Source organism: Muscardinus avellanarius (assembly GCF_963383645.1).
Source record: "Muscardinus avellanarius genome assembly, chromosome: 6".
Taxonomy (NCBI): domain Eukaryota; kingdom Metazoa; phylum Chordata; class Mammalia; order Rodentia; family Gliridae; genus Muscardinus; species Muscardinus avellanarius.
The window spans coordinates 134,025,091-134,044,575 of NC_137791.1; the positions used below are offsets into that span (position 1 = coordinate 134,025,091).

The following is a 19,485-nucleotide window of genomic DNA, read 5'->3' on the forward strand; positions in this document are numbered from 1 at the left end:
AGATAGACACCATGTCATTCAGAGTGCGAGGGCCTGACTCAGGCTCTGGGATGCCGGCCCCTTCGCTCACTCAGCCACACTCACGCCAGCCAGTCTGTCGACCCCAGGCCCCTGGCAGCTCCTTCCCTTTTGTCTCCCCCCCCCCCATCAGGGACCAGAGGCACACAGGACAGACACCCTGCTTTGTCACTGGTGCTGTTTGCTGTTTTGAATTGCACCTTATCTCCCCAAGTAGGATCCTGATTGTTTAATTCACTGACATGTATATAGGTGTTCGGTAAATACAGGTTTGATCTTAACTAGATGATCTTTTTTTAATCTTGTATGGACACTTTTTTAAAATTTGTTGTATACCTAAGCAGACATAAAAGTATGCAGAGTATTATCATGGTTGTATTTTAGATTTATACTGTCAAATACAATGGCCACTTAAATGTAAATCAAGTTAAACTTTCAGTTCCTCCATTACAGTTCAAGGGTTGAGTGGCCGCACATTGCAACGGGCTGCCGCACTGAATAGCAAGTCGAGAGTATTTCCATCATGCAGACGGTTCTGTTGAACAGGTCTAGAGGCTGCCAACAGTGTGTGTGTGCGCGCACGTGTGTTTGTGTTTAAACTGCAGCTCGGGGAGCACTGAGACGGGGAGCAGAGATGGTGAACGGGTCTGGGTGCACTTGGGATCCAGCGATGTCGTCAAGCGTCTCCTCTGCATCCTCTGCCGCAGGTCTCCTGTCTAGCATGGACCCTGTTGCTACCCACAGCTGCCATCTCCTCCAGCAGCTGCACGAGCAGCGTATCCAGGGTCTGCTCTGCGACTGCATGCTGGTGGTGAGAGGGGTCTGCTTCAAAGCGCACAAGAACGTGCTGGCGGCCTTCAGCCAGTATTTCAGGTACGTAGCGCAGCGCGGCTTCCGCCACAAGGGGAGAGCGCTTCTAGTATGGAAGTCTTCTGACACAACTGGCTGTCTTCTGGGAGTCTGTTATCCTTATCTTTTATAGCACATGGAGGTTTATGGGGCTTTTTTTTTTTTAACGCAACCTACTTAATATTTTTATTGTTTCTGAATTCAGAGTAACCTGAAAGGAAAAACTCTTAAAATGCATTTGGAAGCCGAGCTGGTGGCTCACGCTTGCAATCCCAGTACTTGGGAGCCTGAGACAAGAGGAGCACAGGTTTGCGGCCATCCTCAGCTACTTAGTGAGGCCCTCTGCAACTTAGTAGACCTGTTTCAAAATAAAGAATAAAGCATAGGGCTGGGGTTATAGCTTGGAGGTAGAGTGCCCCTGAGTTCCATTCCCAGCACCACACCAAAAAAAATGCATTTGGGATGATCAAAAGTATTGGGGGACTTCATCTTTCATTTTAATTTAGTTCAGTCTTTTTTGTATGTGTTTATCTATTTTTCAGGATAAAGTGATTGAGGAGTTGAATTCCTGGTAAAAATTTTTTATGGTGAAACATCAAAGTGGGGAAACTATCCAGTATGGGCCAGGAGCACATACCACCAGTTTTCCTTTTCTTTTTTCTTATTTTTTTGTCTTTTGTTTAAAGCATTATCGTATTTCTCATTTGAATGTTCTAAGAAAACCTTTGAATTATTTATAAATATTAATACACCAAGCAATTGTTTGAACATCTTTAATATTACTAGTTATATATTCTACATAAGTTAATTTTCTTGTTGATAGTTTTCTCTTTAAACACAGCCTCTTTTTTTAAGTACTTTTTGGTTTCCAAAATATATACCCTTTTACTGTACTTGTAAAAAAAGAAGGAAAAGAAGAAGAAAAAGCATGATTTACTCTTTCCAGTAACCCTGGATCCTGAAGTCGTCACCCTCCCGCACAGAGGGCACTGTTGTAGCGAGCAGCACATTTGGTCCCTGTGTACCCTGGTTCAGACCCTTGGGTTTGCTGTCTCCTGTTTCTTCTGTCTTCCCAGGACAACTGGGTCTCACTGTCGGGGTGCTCTGGCTGTTTTGAGCTGAAGGCCGTAGGGGGCACCGAGTGGTTACTGTCTTGAGCAAGCTTGTGAGGCACTTTGCCCAGTGCAGCTGGCTGTGTTAGACACGGTGCCCACTCATTCACTGGCTTGGACCCAGAATAAAGAACCCGGTGTGTCAGCACCTCTTTTTCCTTCTTTAACTCATAGGGTTTTTCTTTTTGTTAGTCTGTGGACCCCTGGGTTGCCAAAAAGCCTACCAATCAAATAAATTACTGGTTACAGTGAATGTATATTGAGGGTCAGTTTATTATAATTATTTTTATCTTTAGAACTCTTTAAGGCCCTTAGTTGTGAAAATGTTTATATATTTTATGGACTGAACTATATCATTTGTTAGACTAAAATATCTAGATGTGTGTATCCTTTAGTTTTCTATATGCTACTAGTATGTAATTAACACATATGGATAATTAAACTTGGAAATATATTTAAAGCAATCATATATGTAAAGTAGATTGTGTTTAGAATAATTTTTAGAGTTTCTTAATTTGTGATTCCTCAGCCATCTTACTCTATGTAGATTTTTTAAATTTGCAAATTGTGTGTGTGTTGGGGGAGGGGTATACCAGGATTGAACCCAGGGGCACCTCTGAGCTACACTCTCAGCCCTGTTTTATTTTTTATTTTGAAACAGGGTCTCACTAAGTTACTGAAGGTCTTATAAGTTGCTGAGACTGGCCTCAATCAAATCTGTAATCCTCCTGTCTTAGCCTCCCACATACTGAGATTGCAGGCATGTGTCACCATGCCTGGCTTTTATTTGCAAATCTAATGAATAGATTTAACAAATTTATTTTGAGACCTGTGTTTGAAGTTGAATACCCAACATAATAATTTAATCTGATTGCTTAATTGGACGGCTTGTCAGACTGGTCTAAAGGATTAAAACATACTTAGGATAAAAGCCTCAACGCTCATAGGATAGTATTTTTGAATATTAAATATGGATGTTATTTATATGAAAAAGCTAGCAAAATATGTGAATCGTTAGCACCGTAAATGGATCTCCTTTCTTTTCCTCTTTCTTTCTTTCTTTCTTTCTTTCTTTCTTTCTTTCTTTCTTTCCTTTTCTTGACCAGGAGCCTCTTTCAGAATTGTCCAGGCCAGAAGAATGATGTTTTTCACTTGGATATTAAAAACGTCAGTGGCATAGGGCAGATCCTGGACTTCATGTACACGTCTCACCTAGATCTGAACCAGGACAATGTACAAGTAATGCTGGACACAGCACGGTGTCTGCAAGTTCAGAACGTCCTGAATCTGTGCCACACGTTCTTAAAGTCAGCCTCCGTGGGCCAGCCAGCCGGCATCCCGAGTGGCGGCGCGTTCTCCCTGCAGAGCACGCTAGCCGCGGACGCCGCCTGCGTCGGGAATGAAAGCTACCCTCCTCACTTACTGCAGGAGTGCCCGGCGGAGGCCCCGCACAGTAAGGTGCTGGATGAAGCCCATCCTCACGCTCCATCGGTCAGCCTTCCTCATCCCACAGGTGAGATGTCAAAGGCAGCCCACGGTGCGTTAGACAGCAGCTGCGCGGAGCTGCCCTGCAAGCAGCCAAGTTACTACTACAAGCTCAGAGACCTGTACAGTAAGCAGTACTACACACAGGGCGCCTGTGCCGGCCGCGAGCGGGCCGCCCAGCAGCCTTTCGCTCTCGCTTCCTCCGCAGAACTCGCCGCCGTGGACCTTCAGCCCTGCGCCGACCGTCATTCCCAGTGTCTCCTGGAGCCCGCCGAGCACTTGCCCTCCGCCTTCCTGGCCCAGCCGCTGAGCGACTCCGCCCCAGACCCCGAGTCAGACGCACTCTGCCCGCAGCCTGCCGAGCAGATGAGGCTGAAAAAGGCCCTTCACCTGAAGAAGTTAAATTTCCTAAAATCACAGGAATCGGCAGAGCAAGCGTCCAAACCCGAGTCGGACAGGAGCTCAGCAAAGCGGACAGACTCTGCTGGTGGAAGCGCAGCAGAGAGAGCCAGCAGCCAAAGCGCTCAAGGGAGAGAAAGCGAAGAAGTTGGCGCCGAGAATTTGAATTGCATGGGTGAGACGCAGACGTCGGAAGCCCAGGCCACGCCGGAAGACCAGGCCCAGGGCCTCCAGTCACAGAGGCAGTACGCGTGCGAATTGTGTGGGAAACCTTTTAAACACCCAAGCAATCTGGAGCTGCACAGACGGTCTCATACAGGTACACTGACGCGCACCCGCAGCGCAGCGGCCACGCGCCTCTGCCGCCCTGGCTTCCCCGAGAAGCTTTGCTTGCCTTTCTTGATAAAGTCGTTGATGCTTCTAAATAGTCTCCAGAGGTGCTAGCTACCTTTATTTTTATTTTTGAGATGATGCATCTTAAAGATATATAAATGGTTTTATAGAGCCACTTTTAAAAGATGGTAAACTTATTTTTTAGTTCAATTGCAGTTTTATATGATAAACTGCCTATCTCTAAGGAACTGTAGCCAGTTATTCTGATGCACTCAAAATTTCCAATTCTAAAACAGATACACTATGCTTAGTGTCACTTCAGGAATAGATTAAACTTATTTTTTCCAGCATAATATAGGTTAATTGAAACTAAAATAATTTAATTTGAATTCTAAAAGATCACTCAGAAGGAATTTGAATATCTGGTTTGAAAAGTTGTGATTTGGGATACAGGAAGTAATGTTTGAATAAGAGTCAGCTTTAACCATTTGATATTTTCAAATGAAAACATCTTCCATCTTAAGCATTAAATTTTCGAGGTTTCTACCTAAATTTATACCTTCTTTCCAAGTTTTTTAAAGGCATTATAACTATATAAAGACATTGTATGACACGTACATAGTACTTTCTGTAATTAAACTTGATGCCTTTAATAGCACATTACTCAGTGAGGAGAAGCAGCGGCGCAGGCGGGCTGCTTCCGGCGTAACAGCCTGCGCCGCTGTGTGGCCGCGCCAGCTGACGGGGCGCTCATCGCTTTGCCCCCGTGGTCACCCACCTTGGTGACTTGTGGGAGACTTCAGTGGTATTTGTGGAAGCCCTTTATAAAGTTCAGTGTATTTTTTTTTTTTTATGGTAGTACTGGGGATGAACCCAGGGGCTTTCTACCTCGGGGCTATGCTCTCAGACCTATTATATATCTTATTTGGAAACAGGGTCTCACTAAGTTGCTGAGAGCCTCACTCAGTAGCTGAGGCTGGCTTTGAACCTGTGCGATCCTCCTGTCTCAGCAGTACTGGGATCACAGGTGTGCGCCACCACGCCCAGCCAAGTTCCGTGTATTTTAATATAAAGTGCTATTGTTATTGCTGGTAGTTCACAGTGACTCTATGAAAGCAACATAGACTCAGTTTTGCTATTAAAAAAACCCTTAATTTAGATCATTTTGTGTGTTTAAATTTCTTGCAGCGTAATAATTATTGTAGTTTTTCAAGAATCTTAGCTGTCTAGCTTTAAAGGAATCAAAACTAAATTACTCATCCTGCAGAACACCGTTCAGTGGCAGAGTCTGTGGCAGAGCTGCTTCCTGGGACCTAAGTATTCTCTTGAGGGGCAAGCATGCAGTGGCCAGTGAAGAGTGTGTGTGTGTGTGTGTGTGTGTGTGTGTGTGTGTGTGTGTGTCTGTCTCACACCTCCCCTTTCAACATCTCTGGTGTGGTCTTGATCAGAGCCATGGAGCCGGGGGGTCTGTGGGCTTGTGTTGTAGCGCGGAGGGTCCTGCGGCCCACTGGAGGAGGGTTATGACCTTGGTCACTGGGGGTCTCAGTGACCAGTGGCCCCGCTTTTGAAACTCTCATATCTCTTATGGGGACTTCAGCTGGTCCTTATCTATCATCCTAGCAATTTCAGACATAAAGGCAGTCCCAGAATACAGACACAATATGATGCTCATCATTCAGGGCCGAGGAGGCCCTGAGACATTTCTAGGAAAACGCCAACCTAAGCCTCTGGTAGCACGAGCCAGGGAGCCAGCAAGCTGCTTCCTCTGGAGGCAGCAGGAAGGCGAGAGTGGGCTTTAGAGAGGACGTGGGGAAGCCAGCCGGTGTGAGAGTGGGGAAGTGGGGCCCTCAGTCGGAGCCGGCTCGCCGGGCAGAGGTAGACCACAGGCAGCCCTGTGTGCTTGTCAGCGGCTCAGAGCACCTGGTTTTGGTGGCAGCCGCGCCCTTCTCTCAGGGGCCCTGTTGTGGGGGTGTTCAGAGTCGCTGCAGTCAGGTGGCCGAGAAGGGAGCAGAGGGACGCCAGCCCCACCACCAGCGCTCCCCCCTCCCCGGCCGGGCGCCCTGGAGGCAGGCTGCCTCTCTGTCAGCGTCTCACCCTGCCATCATGGTGCCGCGGGGTCAGGCCGGAGCACGGTGATGGGGCTGGCGCTGTTGTACAAGGACACACCCGGCCCATCTCGAGCCCATGAGCCCCCAGTGCCCGTGAATGCGTTTCATTTACATTTGGAGGTTAAATGCATAGATTTATATTTGGAGAACCGTTTGGTTTGTAGAAGAAACCCATACATGCAGCATCTCTGAGAGAAGTATAAGGAAGACGGGAGTCCCGCTGCCCTGGGAGAAGGTGCACAGTGTCCTGTTTTGAAGGGAGGTCCTGGGAGCTTACAAACGCTTTAGACAAAATTTACTGTGCAATGCTGGTGCTGGCTTTACAAATCGTTCTGTTTTATTTTGCTTTGTTTTAGGTGAGAAACCTTTTGAATGTAACATTTGTGGGAAACATTTCTCTCAGGTGGGAACACTCTTATTTACTATTAATAATTGGAAGTCTGAAATGCAGTGTTTATTTTAATTACAAATAAGATACACTTTTGTACTTGCAAGAGAAGCCGCTAATGGTATCTGTTTCTTAAAGATTTCAGACCAACTCAGTAGCTAATTCCAGGCGCACAGATTTCTAGTGCCCTGGGGGCCCCGTGGTTGCGCCTCAGCTTCTCCAAGTACCCCTTCCCCACCGGGGCGGTCCCGTCCCAGTGCCTGGGCTCTCCTCGGGAATGGCGTCTCGGCGTGCCACACTGGTCAGGGCGCACCTGGGAGCCGCAGGTTGTGCTCAGCTAGACCCAAACAAAGAGTCTTCTTAGTCTTACTGGGACTGTAGATTTTTTAGGGTGTTGGGGAAAAAAATAGACAAAACTGTTTCTGTTCCCTGCCTTCACTGCCATCCTCAGCCGACCCCTGCTTCAGCAGACCCTCGCCGTGCCTTCTTGTGGGCAGGACTGTGCGCGGCTCTGCACTCAGAGGCGTCGAGAGGTCTCAGGCTTTACAGAACATCTCTAGTGCAGTTACCTGGCTTGTGGGCACCTGCGTTTCTGTCTGGACTATGAAGTTCATCTCTTCAGGGCCATGTGCAGGGTGCCGGGCTTCCCACTGCCCAGAGCGCAGGCACAGGGCGCCGAATCCTTAGTGACGTGTGCGCAGCCGCAGAGTGCTTGGGGCTGGGAAGGGAGGCCCTGCGGAGCGGAGTGTGCAGGCGCTGGGTGCCATCGGTCACACCCTTCCCCGGCCACCCGGGTGTCAGCCTAGTTACCCGCTGCCCCTCCCACCATGCCAGTCCAAGACAGGGCTTTCTCTGGGAGGGGGCAGAACTTGGTGTCACCCAGGAAATGCTCAGCATGTATGGGATGCACTGAGTAGGCTCCTCCCTCCACCACCGTCCAGGTGGGGCCCTCCGCTCCTGCCTTCAGCTCAGCCTCTGGAGCCAGACAATCTGCATTTGAACCCTGCCTCTGCCCAGGCTTACTGCTCAATGACCTTGAGCAAGGCCACTTCCTTCCCGGTAAGCCAAGAATAATAAAATGGCTCCCGCCAGCAGAGTGTGCAGGAGCGAGGGGTTAATGAGGTGCATCCCGCTCCAGGCACGTGGTCCTCAGTACTGGAGAGCTGGCTCTCCCTGTGCCGTGCCTCTGTCTCCCCGCCGCCTCTCCCGCCTCACTGCCCGGGGCCCCAGAGTCCTGCAGCACCTCCGCTCCCTGCCATTTCCCCCGGAGCCTGGCCCCCTGGCCCTCCACAGTGAACAGGCACAACCGCTCTGGCCCTCGTTTTCCTGCTGCTTAAAATAGGGGTGCCGCTGCCTCGTAGGAAGAGTGAGTGGGAGCGCAGGCGTGGAAGCCCTCGCTCCGTTCAGCTGCCACACGCTCTAGGTCCTGCCACCCTGCTCACACCTGCGGACACCCGCATTCTCTCACTTGAGGGGACGCGAGGACCATTGTCTTTTTTTTTTTTTAAGCGGGTCTGGGGATGGAACCCAGGGGCATTTGACCTCCGAACTACACCCCTTGCCCTATTAATTTTTTTTGAAACAGGGTCTTACTAAGTTGCAGAGGGCCTCACTAAGTATCTGAGGCTGTTCTTGAACCACGATCCTCCAGTCTCAGCCTCCGAATGCTGGGATTACAGGCGTGCTCCACCACGCCCAGCTAGGGCCTTAGTCTTTTGCACAGCTGAGTTTGAAACGCCTGCTTTAGCCCTGAACTTACCCTATAAGTCCCAGCGAAGGTTGCCTGTCTGGCACAGGCACCCCCTCTCTTCTGCATTTCTAGGTTTTTATGAGCATAAAGTTATCTGTAGCTGTGGTTTTCAGATGTATGTTGCTGTGTTATTTTCATAGTGAGATGGCAAAGTTTTGGGGAGCAAGGGATGTTTTATTTATTTTTTATTTTTATTTTTTGGTGGTACTGGGGTTCCTGGAAGCCCTTCTACCTCCGGTATACGCTCCCACGGGCTACACTCCCAGACCTATTTTTTAACATTTTTATGTGTAAACAGAGTCTCTTAAACCAGTGAGGCTGGCTCTGAACCAGCGCAATCCTCCTGTCTCCGCCTCCCAAGCGTGGGGATTACAAGCGTGCGCCACCACGCCCGGCTACAAGGGATGTTTTAAAAACTTCTCTCAGCGAGTGTTTAGTGCAAGCCCCAGTGCCCTGAGCTCTGCGGGTCCTGGGAAGGGCAAGAGTGAGTAAGGCCTGGAGGAGCTGGGAGAGGGAGCCTGTGAGCTGTGGAGGGCGCTGACCCAGGCAGAGCCAGGATTGTGCACAGCACAGTGGGAGCAGTGTAGGCAAGGAAGGCAGCCGCCCTCTCCTCTAGAAAGGCGGTGCGGGGGCAGGGCCAAGGCAGCCAGCGCTGGAGAGCCCAGGAGAGGAGGCCATGGGAGGCCTCAAGTCCCTGTGCTGTGTGGGGATGCTTAGCAGCCTGGCCTGGCCATCCCTCAGGTGTCAGGTGTGCGGGACAGCTCCTCCCGCAATGCACAGTGGGAGCACGCAGGTGGCTGCAGTGGGTTGAACTCCCCCACCTGCTTTGCCTGGGTGCTTTTAGTAGCAGTGAGTTCAGTGAGTACCTAAAGATGTTTCCTTCTGAGGATATGCAAGTTAGAAAACACTGCTAATAGTCTCTGATCCTGTTTACTGAGAGTTTAGTGTTGAGTAAGGTTCAGCTTTTTCTAAGTTAGCCACAGCGTTACTGAGTTGGCAGGCTATGTCAGCAGCTTAAGATGTCATCATGGTCTTCGTGACGACAGAACACGCATCTGTTTTGTAATCCGCAGGCTGTGTGTCCAGAGTCAGGCAGTGAGGCTTCCGTGCTCCAGCACGGCCGCACTTGCAAACCCTCAGGAGGGCCAGGACAGCGGCGGGAGAAGGGAGCCGGGCAGTTCAGCTGCCTTTGGAAAGGGACCGGCGCTGAGAGCCCTCGGGGGCAGGAGGAGAAGCCCTGGCAGCGGGCAGAGAGGCCTGGGGTGCGGTCCTCTCCCAAACACTGTCTGCACAGGGGCTCCCCAGTCCTGGCGTCACGACACCTGTGTGTGGCAGCTCAGATGTGGATCCCAGGGGCCAGGACTGACGCCAGAGCGACCTTTGCCCTCTATGGTGGAAATGCAAAACGGGCATTTTAACAATTTTCCTAAGCCTCGAGATCTTCGCCCCGGTGATTCCCACGCTTTCAGGGTCATTCATCCCGCAGATTCCCTGTTAGCCGTGGAACGGCCATTGTTCAAGTGCCAGCCCTGTGTTAGGCCTCAGTGGTTTCCTTTTTAATTTTCCTCCTGTGAAATTCCAGAGTCTCGAAACTCCTGAACTGGCGGCTTTTAAGACCTAAGATCTCTTTATCACTGAAGTTTTGTGATTCCAGATTTTTTCATATAAATATTCAGCTGCCAGTAGTTCCGGCCAGTGCACAGAGGCTTATTCTGGTTTAAATAATCATGTTCATCGCTGAGAGACTTTATTATAAAAATCATTCAGCTTAGATGCTACCTTTCTATGGCAGAGTTTTTCTATCAAAAAGTTTATCTCAACTGGCCCTTGTGGTGCACACTTACAATCTCAGTACTTGGGAGGCTGAAACAGGAGGTTTGTAGGTTCAAGGCCAGCCTCGGCAATATAGCAGGACCCTGTTTTAAAAAATGGGCTAGGGGTGTAGCGCCGAGATAGAAGGCCTCTGGGTTCCAAAAAAAGTCATCTCAGTTTGCAATGGTATTTACTTAGAATTGAAATTCCTTCACTGCTAATACCTTTATTATGGTTTTATCAGCACAAAACTTTGGAGGGAGCAGAAATCTGAACTAGCATATTCAATCCCAATTTTAAGACCCAAAGCCATTAATTACTTCCCACAGTCAGTTGACTTCTCCACAAAGGTCAGTAATACTACTTTATAAGACATTGTGGCCACCAGGCGTGGTGGCGCACGCTTGTAATCCCGGCGCTTGGGAGGCTGAGACAGGAGGATCGCACAAGTTTAAAGGCAGCCTCGACTACTTAGTGAAGCTCTCAGCAATTTAGTGAGACCCTGTTTCCAAATAAAATATAAACTAGGTCTGGGAGTATAGCCTGGAGGTAGAAAGCCACTGGGTTCCACCCCCAGTACCACCAAAAAAAATAAAAAGAGAGTTTGTGACTACCAGGCAAGGTGGTAGCAACCTGCCTGTAGTCTCAGCACTCAGGAGGCTGAGACAGGATTGTCCCTCAGCCTAGAAGTTCAAGACTAGCCTGGGCAACAAGTGAGACCCCAGCGTAAACGTAAATTAATAAGTAAAAACATCGTGGGGACTGAGTTAAGTACTGCGCTACCACTTAGCAAAGGGCCGCGTACCTAGCTGTTGACGATGGTTGTTATCATTACTACCACTCGGTAAGCTTTTGTGAACACAACTGCAGATGGCCTTTAAGACGTGGTCCGCGCACTTGGCGATTCGTTAGGACTGCGGTATGGCAAGAGTGTGCCGAAAGCAAAAACCAGAGCCCGGATGATCAGGGCCCAGGTGTGCTCTGAAGCCCAGTGTAAATGATCTGCGTGGATTGCAGGTTTGGGGGGTATTTTTTACCTGAATTATTCCATCAGTTTTGTAATCTGCTTTTAAAACTATTTATCAGAATGATATGTGCTCTTTTATCTGGCAGAAAGATAATTATTTTTATTACATATTTTCAGTATGAAATAGGTAAAGAACCATGTTAAAGGTTTTTATTACTGCTTATTATTATACTGTTAAGTGGAAGACCACTTGATTGCCTGCTTTGCCTTTTTTTTTTTTTTAACAGTACTGGGGATGGAACCGAGCTACACTCCCAGCTCTATTTTTTATTCTTTATTTTGGAACAAGGTCTCACTAAGTTGCAGAGGGCCTCACTCAGTAGCTAAAGCTTTCCAAGAACCTGCAGTCCTCTTGTCTCCGCCTCCCAAGTACTGGGATTACAAGCGTGCACCACCACACCCGGCTCAAGTGATGCCTTTTAAAAAGGAAAAAATGCAGTCTCGCCACCAGTGAACTCAGAGCGCATTTTAGTCTAAGATGCATCACCAGTGTAAAGCAGGAAGGTCCAGCCTACCGCTTGAGCGGGCTGTGCGCCTCACGTCCTCAGGCCACGGGTTGGGGACTTGGAGGTGACTGGCGTCAAGCAGTTGTGTGCTGTCGAGCCCAGTGACTGCTCCGGGCGTCAGCGTGCCTGCACGTGGACCCTGCGGAATGCACTGGCTTCTGCACAGGATTTTCACAAGCAGAGTGTAACCTCACACGGGCCAAGACTAATTTCTGGCCTACATGTAACTAGGGCAACTACTTTATTCCTCTGAATCTCGGTTTTTCATCTAGAAAATAGAGCTAACGACATTTATCAGTGGCATATGAAGGCTGCAGTTTCAACACATGTGTATTGCTACTGGTTTCATTTCTCTTAATGGGCCTTCTCTTCAGAGCTAGGTATTCTCCAAAGCTTTGCCAAGTTCTTCTCTTATTGAAAATAGACCCCAGTTTCCTCTAAGCCGTATTTATCGTGGTCGTAAACACGGTGCCTGTGCAGTGCTTCACAGGATCAGTAGCCTTCCTGAGCCTCCCAGGTTTTGTAATCCACAGACACCATTTTAATTCCCGTGTTTCTGCTCACAGGCGGCCATCAGGTTCACCTCAGGCCTCCAAGCACAAACTGCCTTTGCGCTGTACTCAAAATGCGGCTTGCTCTATAAAGAGCCCGCGTGCCATTGGCTGCTCGGTGTCGCCGTGCCTGGTGCGCACACGCCGGCACGCCGGTGCCTGTGGCTCTGCTGGTTTATTTTTGTGCATGTGTGTTGGTTTGGGTTTGGGTTTTTGGCACCAGAACACTGTAAATATTAAATGGGGAAAGTGGTGGCTCGAGATTATTAGGTCATCGCAGCGAAAGCCGTGTCCGCACATCTGGGTGTTGGGTATTAGTCTCTGTTTCGGGTCTGAGGCATCCGCAGTTTCCGGGCATCGCGCTTTAGGTAACCTAACGCTGATGTCCCGTGGATGGACGGTCAGCACGCACGTCTCTGGTGACCTGCACTCCAGTGCTGCTCTTTGCAAAGCCCGGCTGCTTTCAGAATAGAGCACACAGGCCCTGCAGCCCTGCTGCCATCCTCCTGACCTGCATATTTGCATGAAGGTAAACCCACAGACCTGCTAGGCGGAGCCGGCCGCACTGGCAGCGGGAGGAATGCTTTGGGGACCGATCTTCCCTTCTTTATGAACAAAATCATGGTCTTTAGAAAGAAACGGTGAATTCTGAAGTAAGAATATACATGTCCAGATAAATATATCAGGGCCTTGGGGACCTGTGTAATGCAGGCGTGGGTACCAGTGCCGCCTCCCCAGGGTGCTGGGCATGCTCACAGGCCACGCTGCCGAGGGGCCACTGGTGCGCGGCCGCAGCCGGGCTGTGTGTGGCAGGGGGCTGGGCAGAGGCAGGGCGTGGCTGGCCTCGGCCGCACACGCAGCTGCTTTTGAGTGCCACTTATCTACTGTTCGCTAAGGCTTGGGCCGGAACCCGGCTAAATTTGTCAGTTTTCCTTTTGAATTTATGTAACTTAAAGTTGGAAAAACCTTGATTATTGGTGTGTTTTTTCTTTTCTTCTTTCTGCAGGCAGGTAACTTGCAGACACACTTACGCCGGCATTCTGGTGAGAAGCCCTACATCTGCGAGATCTGTGGAAAGAGGTCAGTGTCCTCTGCCCCCGGGTGGGCCCGGTGTCTTTGTTCAGGGTTCTGTCACCGTCACCTCAGGGCCGCTCCACCGCTGCGGAGCACAGGCACACCCACACCCTCTGGCTTCCCAGGGGCACGCAAGGAGTAAGAAGGAGAAAACTTAATTAAAAGAGAGAAAATCTAGGGCAGGAGTCTTGGGAAGGAAATGGGACTTTACACGAAACAAATTACTTTCTACTAAAACTTCATTCATTCCAAAAATGTCATGGACTAATATCCCCGAGGCAAAGGCTATTTAGGAGAGGAGCGGGGGCTTGCAGCTGAGTGGCTAGACACCAGGAGAGAGGGCGGCAGAGGGGCCAGGAGTCGACGGATCTGCTCACTCATTAGACGCCTGCTGTGTGCTCCGTGCTGTGTGGCCGCAGAACACTCCACGCTGCAGGTTCTGTGCCTCTCACCCGCGCACCCCACGCTCTTGAGAGCAGTCAGAGCCGGCAGAGGGGTGCACTGAAGTCAGTCCTCCGTGACCCCCGACTGGAACACCTGCTCCGCTGGCCGCCCTCGCCCCGCTCTGCTGCAGCCACCCGGGCCTCTGTCGCTTGCCCAGGCGCTCCCGAAGGCTTCTTTTTTTTTTTTTTTTTTTTGGTGGTACTGGGGTTTCCTGGAAGCCCTTCTACCTCCGGGCTACACTCCCAGACCTATTTTTTTACATTTTTATTTGGAAACACGGTCTCCTAAGCCAGCGCACACGGCTGGCTTCGAACCTGCGTGATCCTCCTGTCTCTGCCTCCCAAGCGCGGGGATTACAAGCGTGCGCCACCACGCCCGGCCAAAGGCTTCCTTTGCAGTGTTGCAATGAGGAGTTTCTGAATTCCACTTAAAATGTCCTCATGTGCAGCCCCTCCCCAGGACGCACCCCGCTATCCTGTCGAGTGGTGGTGGGGAGGAGCAGGCATAGACTCCCTGCCCACCCACGGCTGGTGGGAGGCATGCCCAGCGAGACTGCTGACGGCTCTGAGCTCGGTCTCCCCTCCGCAGTGGGCGGCTGGTGTCATGCCGAGCAGGCGTGCTGACCCTGCAGCCCCGGAGCCCTGGCTGTTCCGACCATGGGAGGCCTTCGCTTCCTCTGAGCTGGGAGGCTCTGCTTTTCTCTCTTGATAGCCCCTGGGTAATGATGTGAAATGATACAGGATCAGGTCTCGCATGTATGAAACTGAGGAAGTTGGATGAAACCAAGTAGGAAGAAATGTTCTAAACACAAGACATTTGGATCACATTCTTCTTTGCTTAAGAAAGAGGAAAGGGAAGCTGGGTGTGGTGGCGCACACTTGTAATTTCAGCATTTGGGAGGCTGAGACTGAAGGATCACAGTTGGTAGACAGCCTCAGCTACTACTTACTGAGGCCATTGCAACTCAGTGAGATCCTGTTTCAAAATAATACAAAATAAGGCTGGGGGTGTAGCTCGGAGGTAGAATGCCCCTGGGTTCAATCCCCAGACCTGCAAAAAAAAAAAAAAAAAAGAGGAAGGAAGGAAGGGGGGCTGGGGAGGGTGTTTTAGTGCCTCCTCGAGACGCAGTGATGCTGCTTCCCCGCTCAGAAGGTCCGCGGTGCAGGCGCCAGGCTCTTACTGAATATTCCATTCTGTTTCAGGTTTGCAGCCTCTGGCGATGTCCAGCGTCACATCATCATTCACTCGGGAGAAAAGCCACACCTATGCGACACCTGCGGCCGAGGTACCGGAGCGGCTCCCTTCCCCGTGAGGGCGCCCGGGCGGTGTCCCGCCTCGCCTCACGCCCGCCCGTCTCTCTAGGGTTCAGTAACTTCAGCAACTTGAAGGAGCACAAGAAGACACACACGGCCGACAAGGTGTTCACCTGTGACGAGTGCGGGAAGTCCTTCAACATGCAGCGGAAGCTGGTCAAGCACCGGGTCCGGCACACGGGAGAGCGGCCCTACAGCTGCGCCGCCTGCGGTAAGGCGGGGCGCGGCGCTCGTCCCTCCCGGGACACGCGAGTCACGCTGATTCTCTGCCACCTGGCATGGTCTCGCGTTCACCCCCCGTCCACCTGTCAGGCGCGGCTTCGAGGTGTGCGGTGCTATCCCCTGTCCTCCACATAAGGTGACCGGGATGGGCCCCAGCACTGAGCGCTCCAGGGCCGCACGAGAAGGCGCGGGCCATGGGGGTGTGCGGCGGTGCCCTGGCTCGGTGTCCCAAAGAGCGCTGGCAGCGCGGCCGGCACGAAGGTCGCGTCTGCTGCTCAGTGAGGCCGTCACAGAAGAGTGCTGAGGCCGCAGGCAGGCCCTGGCGTCAGACCCTTACAGCGCAGGCGAGGACAGACCAAGAGCCAGGGAGTGCGGTCGGTGCAGGCCGCAGGCTGCGAGCACACGCGGTCCCCGGAGAGGGGATGCCCATGCGCTCGCGCCAGGACAGCTGCCACTGTGCATTCCATCACAGGGCCGTGAGCAGGGGGTGCTGATCTTTAGGATCTGTTCATAACAGATGGAGATGGTGCTCAGAGTCCAGCGGTGGGAGGCGGAGTCGGCGCCCTCAGACCAGCCTGTTCTAACTGTAGTTGGCCCCTTAACTAGGGCAGGACTCCCGCGTGCGGCCAGAGGGCAAGTTCCTCCTTGTCCCCCTCTAATCGTATACAAATTGAGCCAACTCCACGCCACTCTGATCCCTCTTAGAAAGTAAAATGCCATCACTTAGAAGTCCCCCAAATTTAACCAAAATTTAAAATGTCATTTCCAAGCTTGGCATGATGGTGTGTGCTTGAAATCCCAGTACTGGGGAGGCTGAGACAGAAGGACTGCAGGTTCAAGGCCAGCCTCAGCAACCTAGCAAGGCCCTGCTTCAGAAGTAAAAAGGGCTGGGGGTATAGCTTGGAGGAAAAATGCCCCGGGGTTCAATCCCCAGGATCCTCCCAAAAAAGAAAATAGTCATTTCCAAATGACACTTCACACACGCTGGCCTGATTTACTTAGTTTTCTCTTTTCCCCAGCTGGACTGGCTGCTGCTCAGACCCTGGTAGTGCAGGGAGATGGGCTCTGGTCCCCACCTCCCATGCGCCCCGTTTCCGACTCCACAGGTCAGCTCGGGGGCCGCAGGGGAGAGGTGAAGGGAGCAGGAATCTTCTCACAAGACAACAAGACAGGGTGCATCTTATAACAGGCTCGAGGAGTGCTCCCATAGCACCAGGCTTACCCACGAAGCCAACAGTCCCGTTGTAGGGTTCTCACCACAGTCTAGCCCTAGGACCTCTCATCACCCCCAAAAGGAACTGCGTACCATTAGCGGTCATTCCCCTCTCCAGCCCTGGCCGCCAGGCTCCTGTCTCTGGATTGCCTGTTCTGGGTGTTTCTGCAAAGGGCTCATGCACACAGGTTCTCTCTGACTGGCTTCCCTCTCTCAACCACTGTCCTGTGAACATCTCGGATGAGGTTTGGCCAGGTGTGTCTCCTGTGCAGCCAGGTTCCATGTGAAGGCGGCCTGGCGCCCTGAGCCTCCCAGCCTTGGAGCTCCTCCCTCCGTCACTTCTTGTCCTCCGCGAGGTGGGCTGCCCTGCCTCCACGCTCACCTGTGCGCTCTACTCGCCTGGCTCCCGGGGGCTCGCAGCCCTGGCAGCTCCCGCGGTGGCTCCCTGGTCGCTGCAGCGCACACGTTGTGTCGAGGGCTGTGCCTCTGACGTGCGGCGGCCGGGGCCCTCCACGGGGCACGGGCAGCCTCGCTCCTCGTGCTGCCTGAGGTACGATGACAGGTTCCTCACATCTGCTTCTCCATTGTGGGACTCCCACGGTGACGGGTGCGGTGTACCGCAGACCCTAAGAACGCTTGTCCCGCTTGGCCTAGGTTTCCACTATTGAGAGCTGTCTTGAAAATACTAAAAAAAGACAAGAGCCCGTGCCCGCGATGCTGGCGAGCTCCGTGCACCGCACAGCGTGTGCACAGCTGGAAACAGCCCGCCACCGCAGACCTGGGTACATTACATTGCAAAGACAGGGCAGTACGTGCTTTCACCTTCACATTCTGTGAGGAAGCTGAGCCTGACACTGCACAAGACTGATGTGAAACAGGCAGAGTGGCGGTGCTGTCTTGTGTCAGGGATCTTATGTGAAAGCGCGTGGAGTGTGCCGCAGGGCGGTCCCGTCGCGCTGGGTTTCAGGGCCTTCTTCATGCCCCGCCAGGTGCGTGGCTGGACCCAGGGAGTAAGGGGAACCACAGGCAGGTGCGCGAGGGACTTCCAGTGCAGGCCGGACACGCTGTGCGGATTCAGCCCTTGTAAACGCACTAGAACCTTGGTAAAGTGGTGGGCTGAGTTCCCTTTCCACTGAGGAATTCAACCTCTCACTTTATCATGGACACAGGAAAGGGGAAGAGCCTGGAGAAGTGTGGACCTTCTCCTTAAAAGCTAAATACCAGCTGGGCGTGGTGGTGCGCACTTGTGATCCCAGCATTCAGGAGGCTGAGACAGGAGGATCCAGGTTTGCTGACAGCCTCAGCTACTTAGTGAGGCTCTTTGCAACTCAGTGAGACCCTGTTTCAAAATAAAGGCTAAAAGTAGGGCTGGGGGTGTAGCTTGGAGGTTGAATGCTTCTGGATTCCGTCCCTAGTACTGCAAAAAAAAAAAAAAGCTAAATATTTGAGTACCACCAGGAAAGGTGTTTCTGAGTGATAGATGGGCCTTTAGATACAGCATTGTGACCGAGGCGCTGTGCTGCCTGCTGGGTGGGCCCTGTGTGGTCGCTGGAGGACTCCCGCTGAGCCCACAACTCCGAGGCCCTGGGAGGGGACCAGCTGGAGGAGCTCAGCTCTGAGGTGGGCAAGTGCCGCCAGATGGCCACTCTAAATCATCGTGCTCAGTGTCTTCGCAGGAGGAAGAGGGAGCCTTCCAGAATGGCCACTTCTAAGGGGGGTCTTTTTTTTTTTTTTTTTTTTTTCCTTTTTGGAACCGGGGTTCGAAACCAGAGCGTCACACCTGCAAAGCAGGCGCTTTGCCACTGAGCTTCATCCCGGCCCCTGAATGGCCACTTATAAAAACATCCCTTTCCTCCCTTCCAGGGAAGTGCTTTGGGGGCTCGGGGGACCTGCGCAGGCACGTCCGCACGCACACCGGGGAGAAGCCGTACACGTGCGAGACCTGCGGCAAGTGCTTCTCCCGCTCCGCCGTGCTCCGGCGGCACAAGAAGATGCACTGCAGGGCTGCCGACGAGAGCCCCGACGCACTGGACGGGCTCACCGCCATGGACGCCTCGGACCTGGACAAGTCGCAGAGCTCCGACTCCTTCTCCCAGGACGTGTCGGTGACGCCGCTGCCTGTGGTCAAGCTCCCGGTCGCCCCGGTACAGAGCTCCCTGGAGGACTTTGACGGCCACGCTGCCGACTCCTACTGTAAGTTACGCTCTGTGCTTCCCTCCCACGACACCTGCGACCCCGACAAACTAAGTTTGGATTCCGCCAAGCTGGCCAAGCCCCACGGGCCCCAGCCCCAGCACCCGGCCTACGCCTTCCCCGACGTGGACCCTGCAGCCGGCGGAGAGCCGCTGCAGGCCGACAGCACGTCCCTCGTCCGCTCCTCTCTGGCCATCTTGGACAACCACTGCAGCGACCCCCTGGGCCGAGCCTCGTCTGCGGCGTACAGGAACTCCGAGGGGCAGTTCTTCTCCAGCATGACTCTTTGGGGGCTGGCGATGAAGACGCTGCAGAGTGAAAACGACCTGGACCAGTGACTCGCCCGCCTCCCCGGCTCAGACACGCCGCTGTGCGTCCCCGGCTCAGACACGCCGCCGCGCCTCCCCTGCTCAGACACGCCGCCGTGCGTCCCCGGCTCAGACACGCCGCCGTGCGTCCCCGGCTCAGACACGCCGCCGCGCCTCCCCAGCTCAGACACGCCGCCGCGCCTCCCCGGCTCAGAGACGCCGCCGTGTGTCCCACCTCAGAGACACACCGCCACTCCTCCGCACTGGTCTCCTCGGGGAGGCCGGCCATCTCAAGGGCCCATCCTCCCTGCCTGGTCCCTTCTGACCACCAGAGAACAATTAGATGTTTCCCCTCCTGAGTGTAGGATCAAAGCACCCTC

The 19,485-nt window shown here is 52.4% G+C and overlaps 1 protein-coding gene across 1 annotated transcript; it reads left to right on the plus strand.

The window, feature by feature from the left end:
- Positions 1-739: 739 nt before the first annotated feature.
- Positions 740-19,135, plus strand: ZBTB49 (zinc finger and BTB domain containing 49; the record flags this gene model as incomplete). The annotated part of the gene is made up of 8 exons (XM_080697279.1): positions 740-891; positions 3,086-4,182; positions 6,661-6,707; positions 13,345-13,439; positions 13,485-13,550; positions 15,059-15,141; positions 15,219-15,380; positions 18,468-19,135. The coding sequence occupies 8 exons, from the start codon at positions 740-742 to the stop codon at positions 19,133-19,135; spliced, it is 2,370 nt and encodes a 789-aa protein (XP_080553405.1).
- Positions 19,136-19,485: the final 350 nt, after the last annotated feature.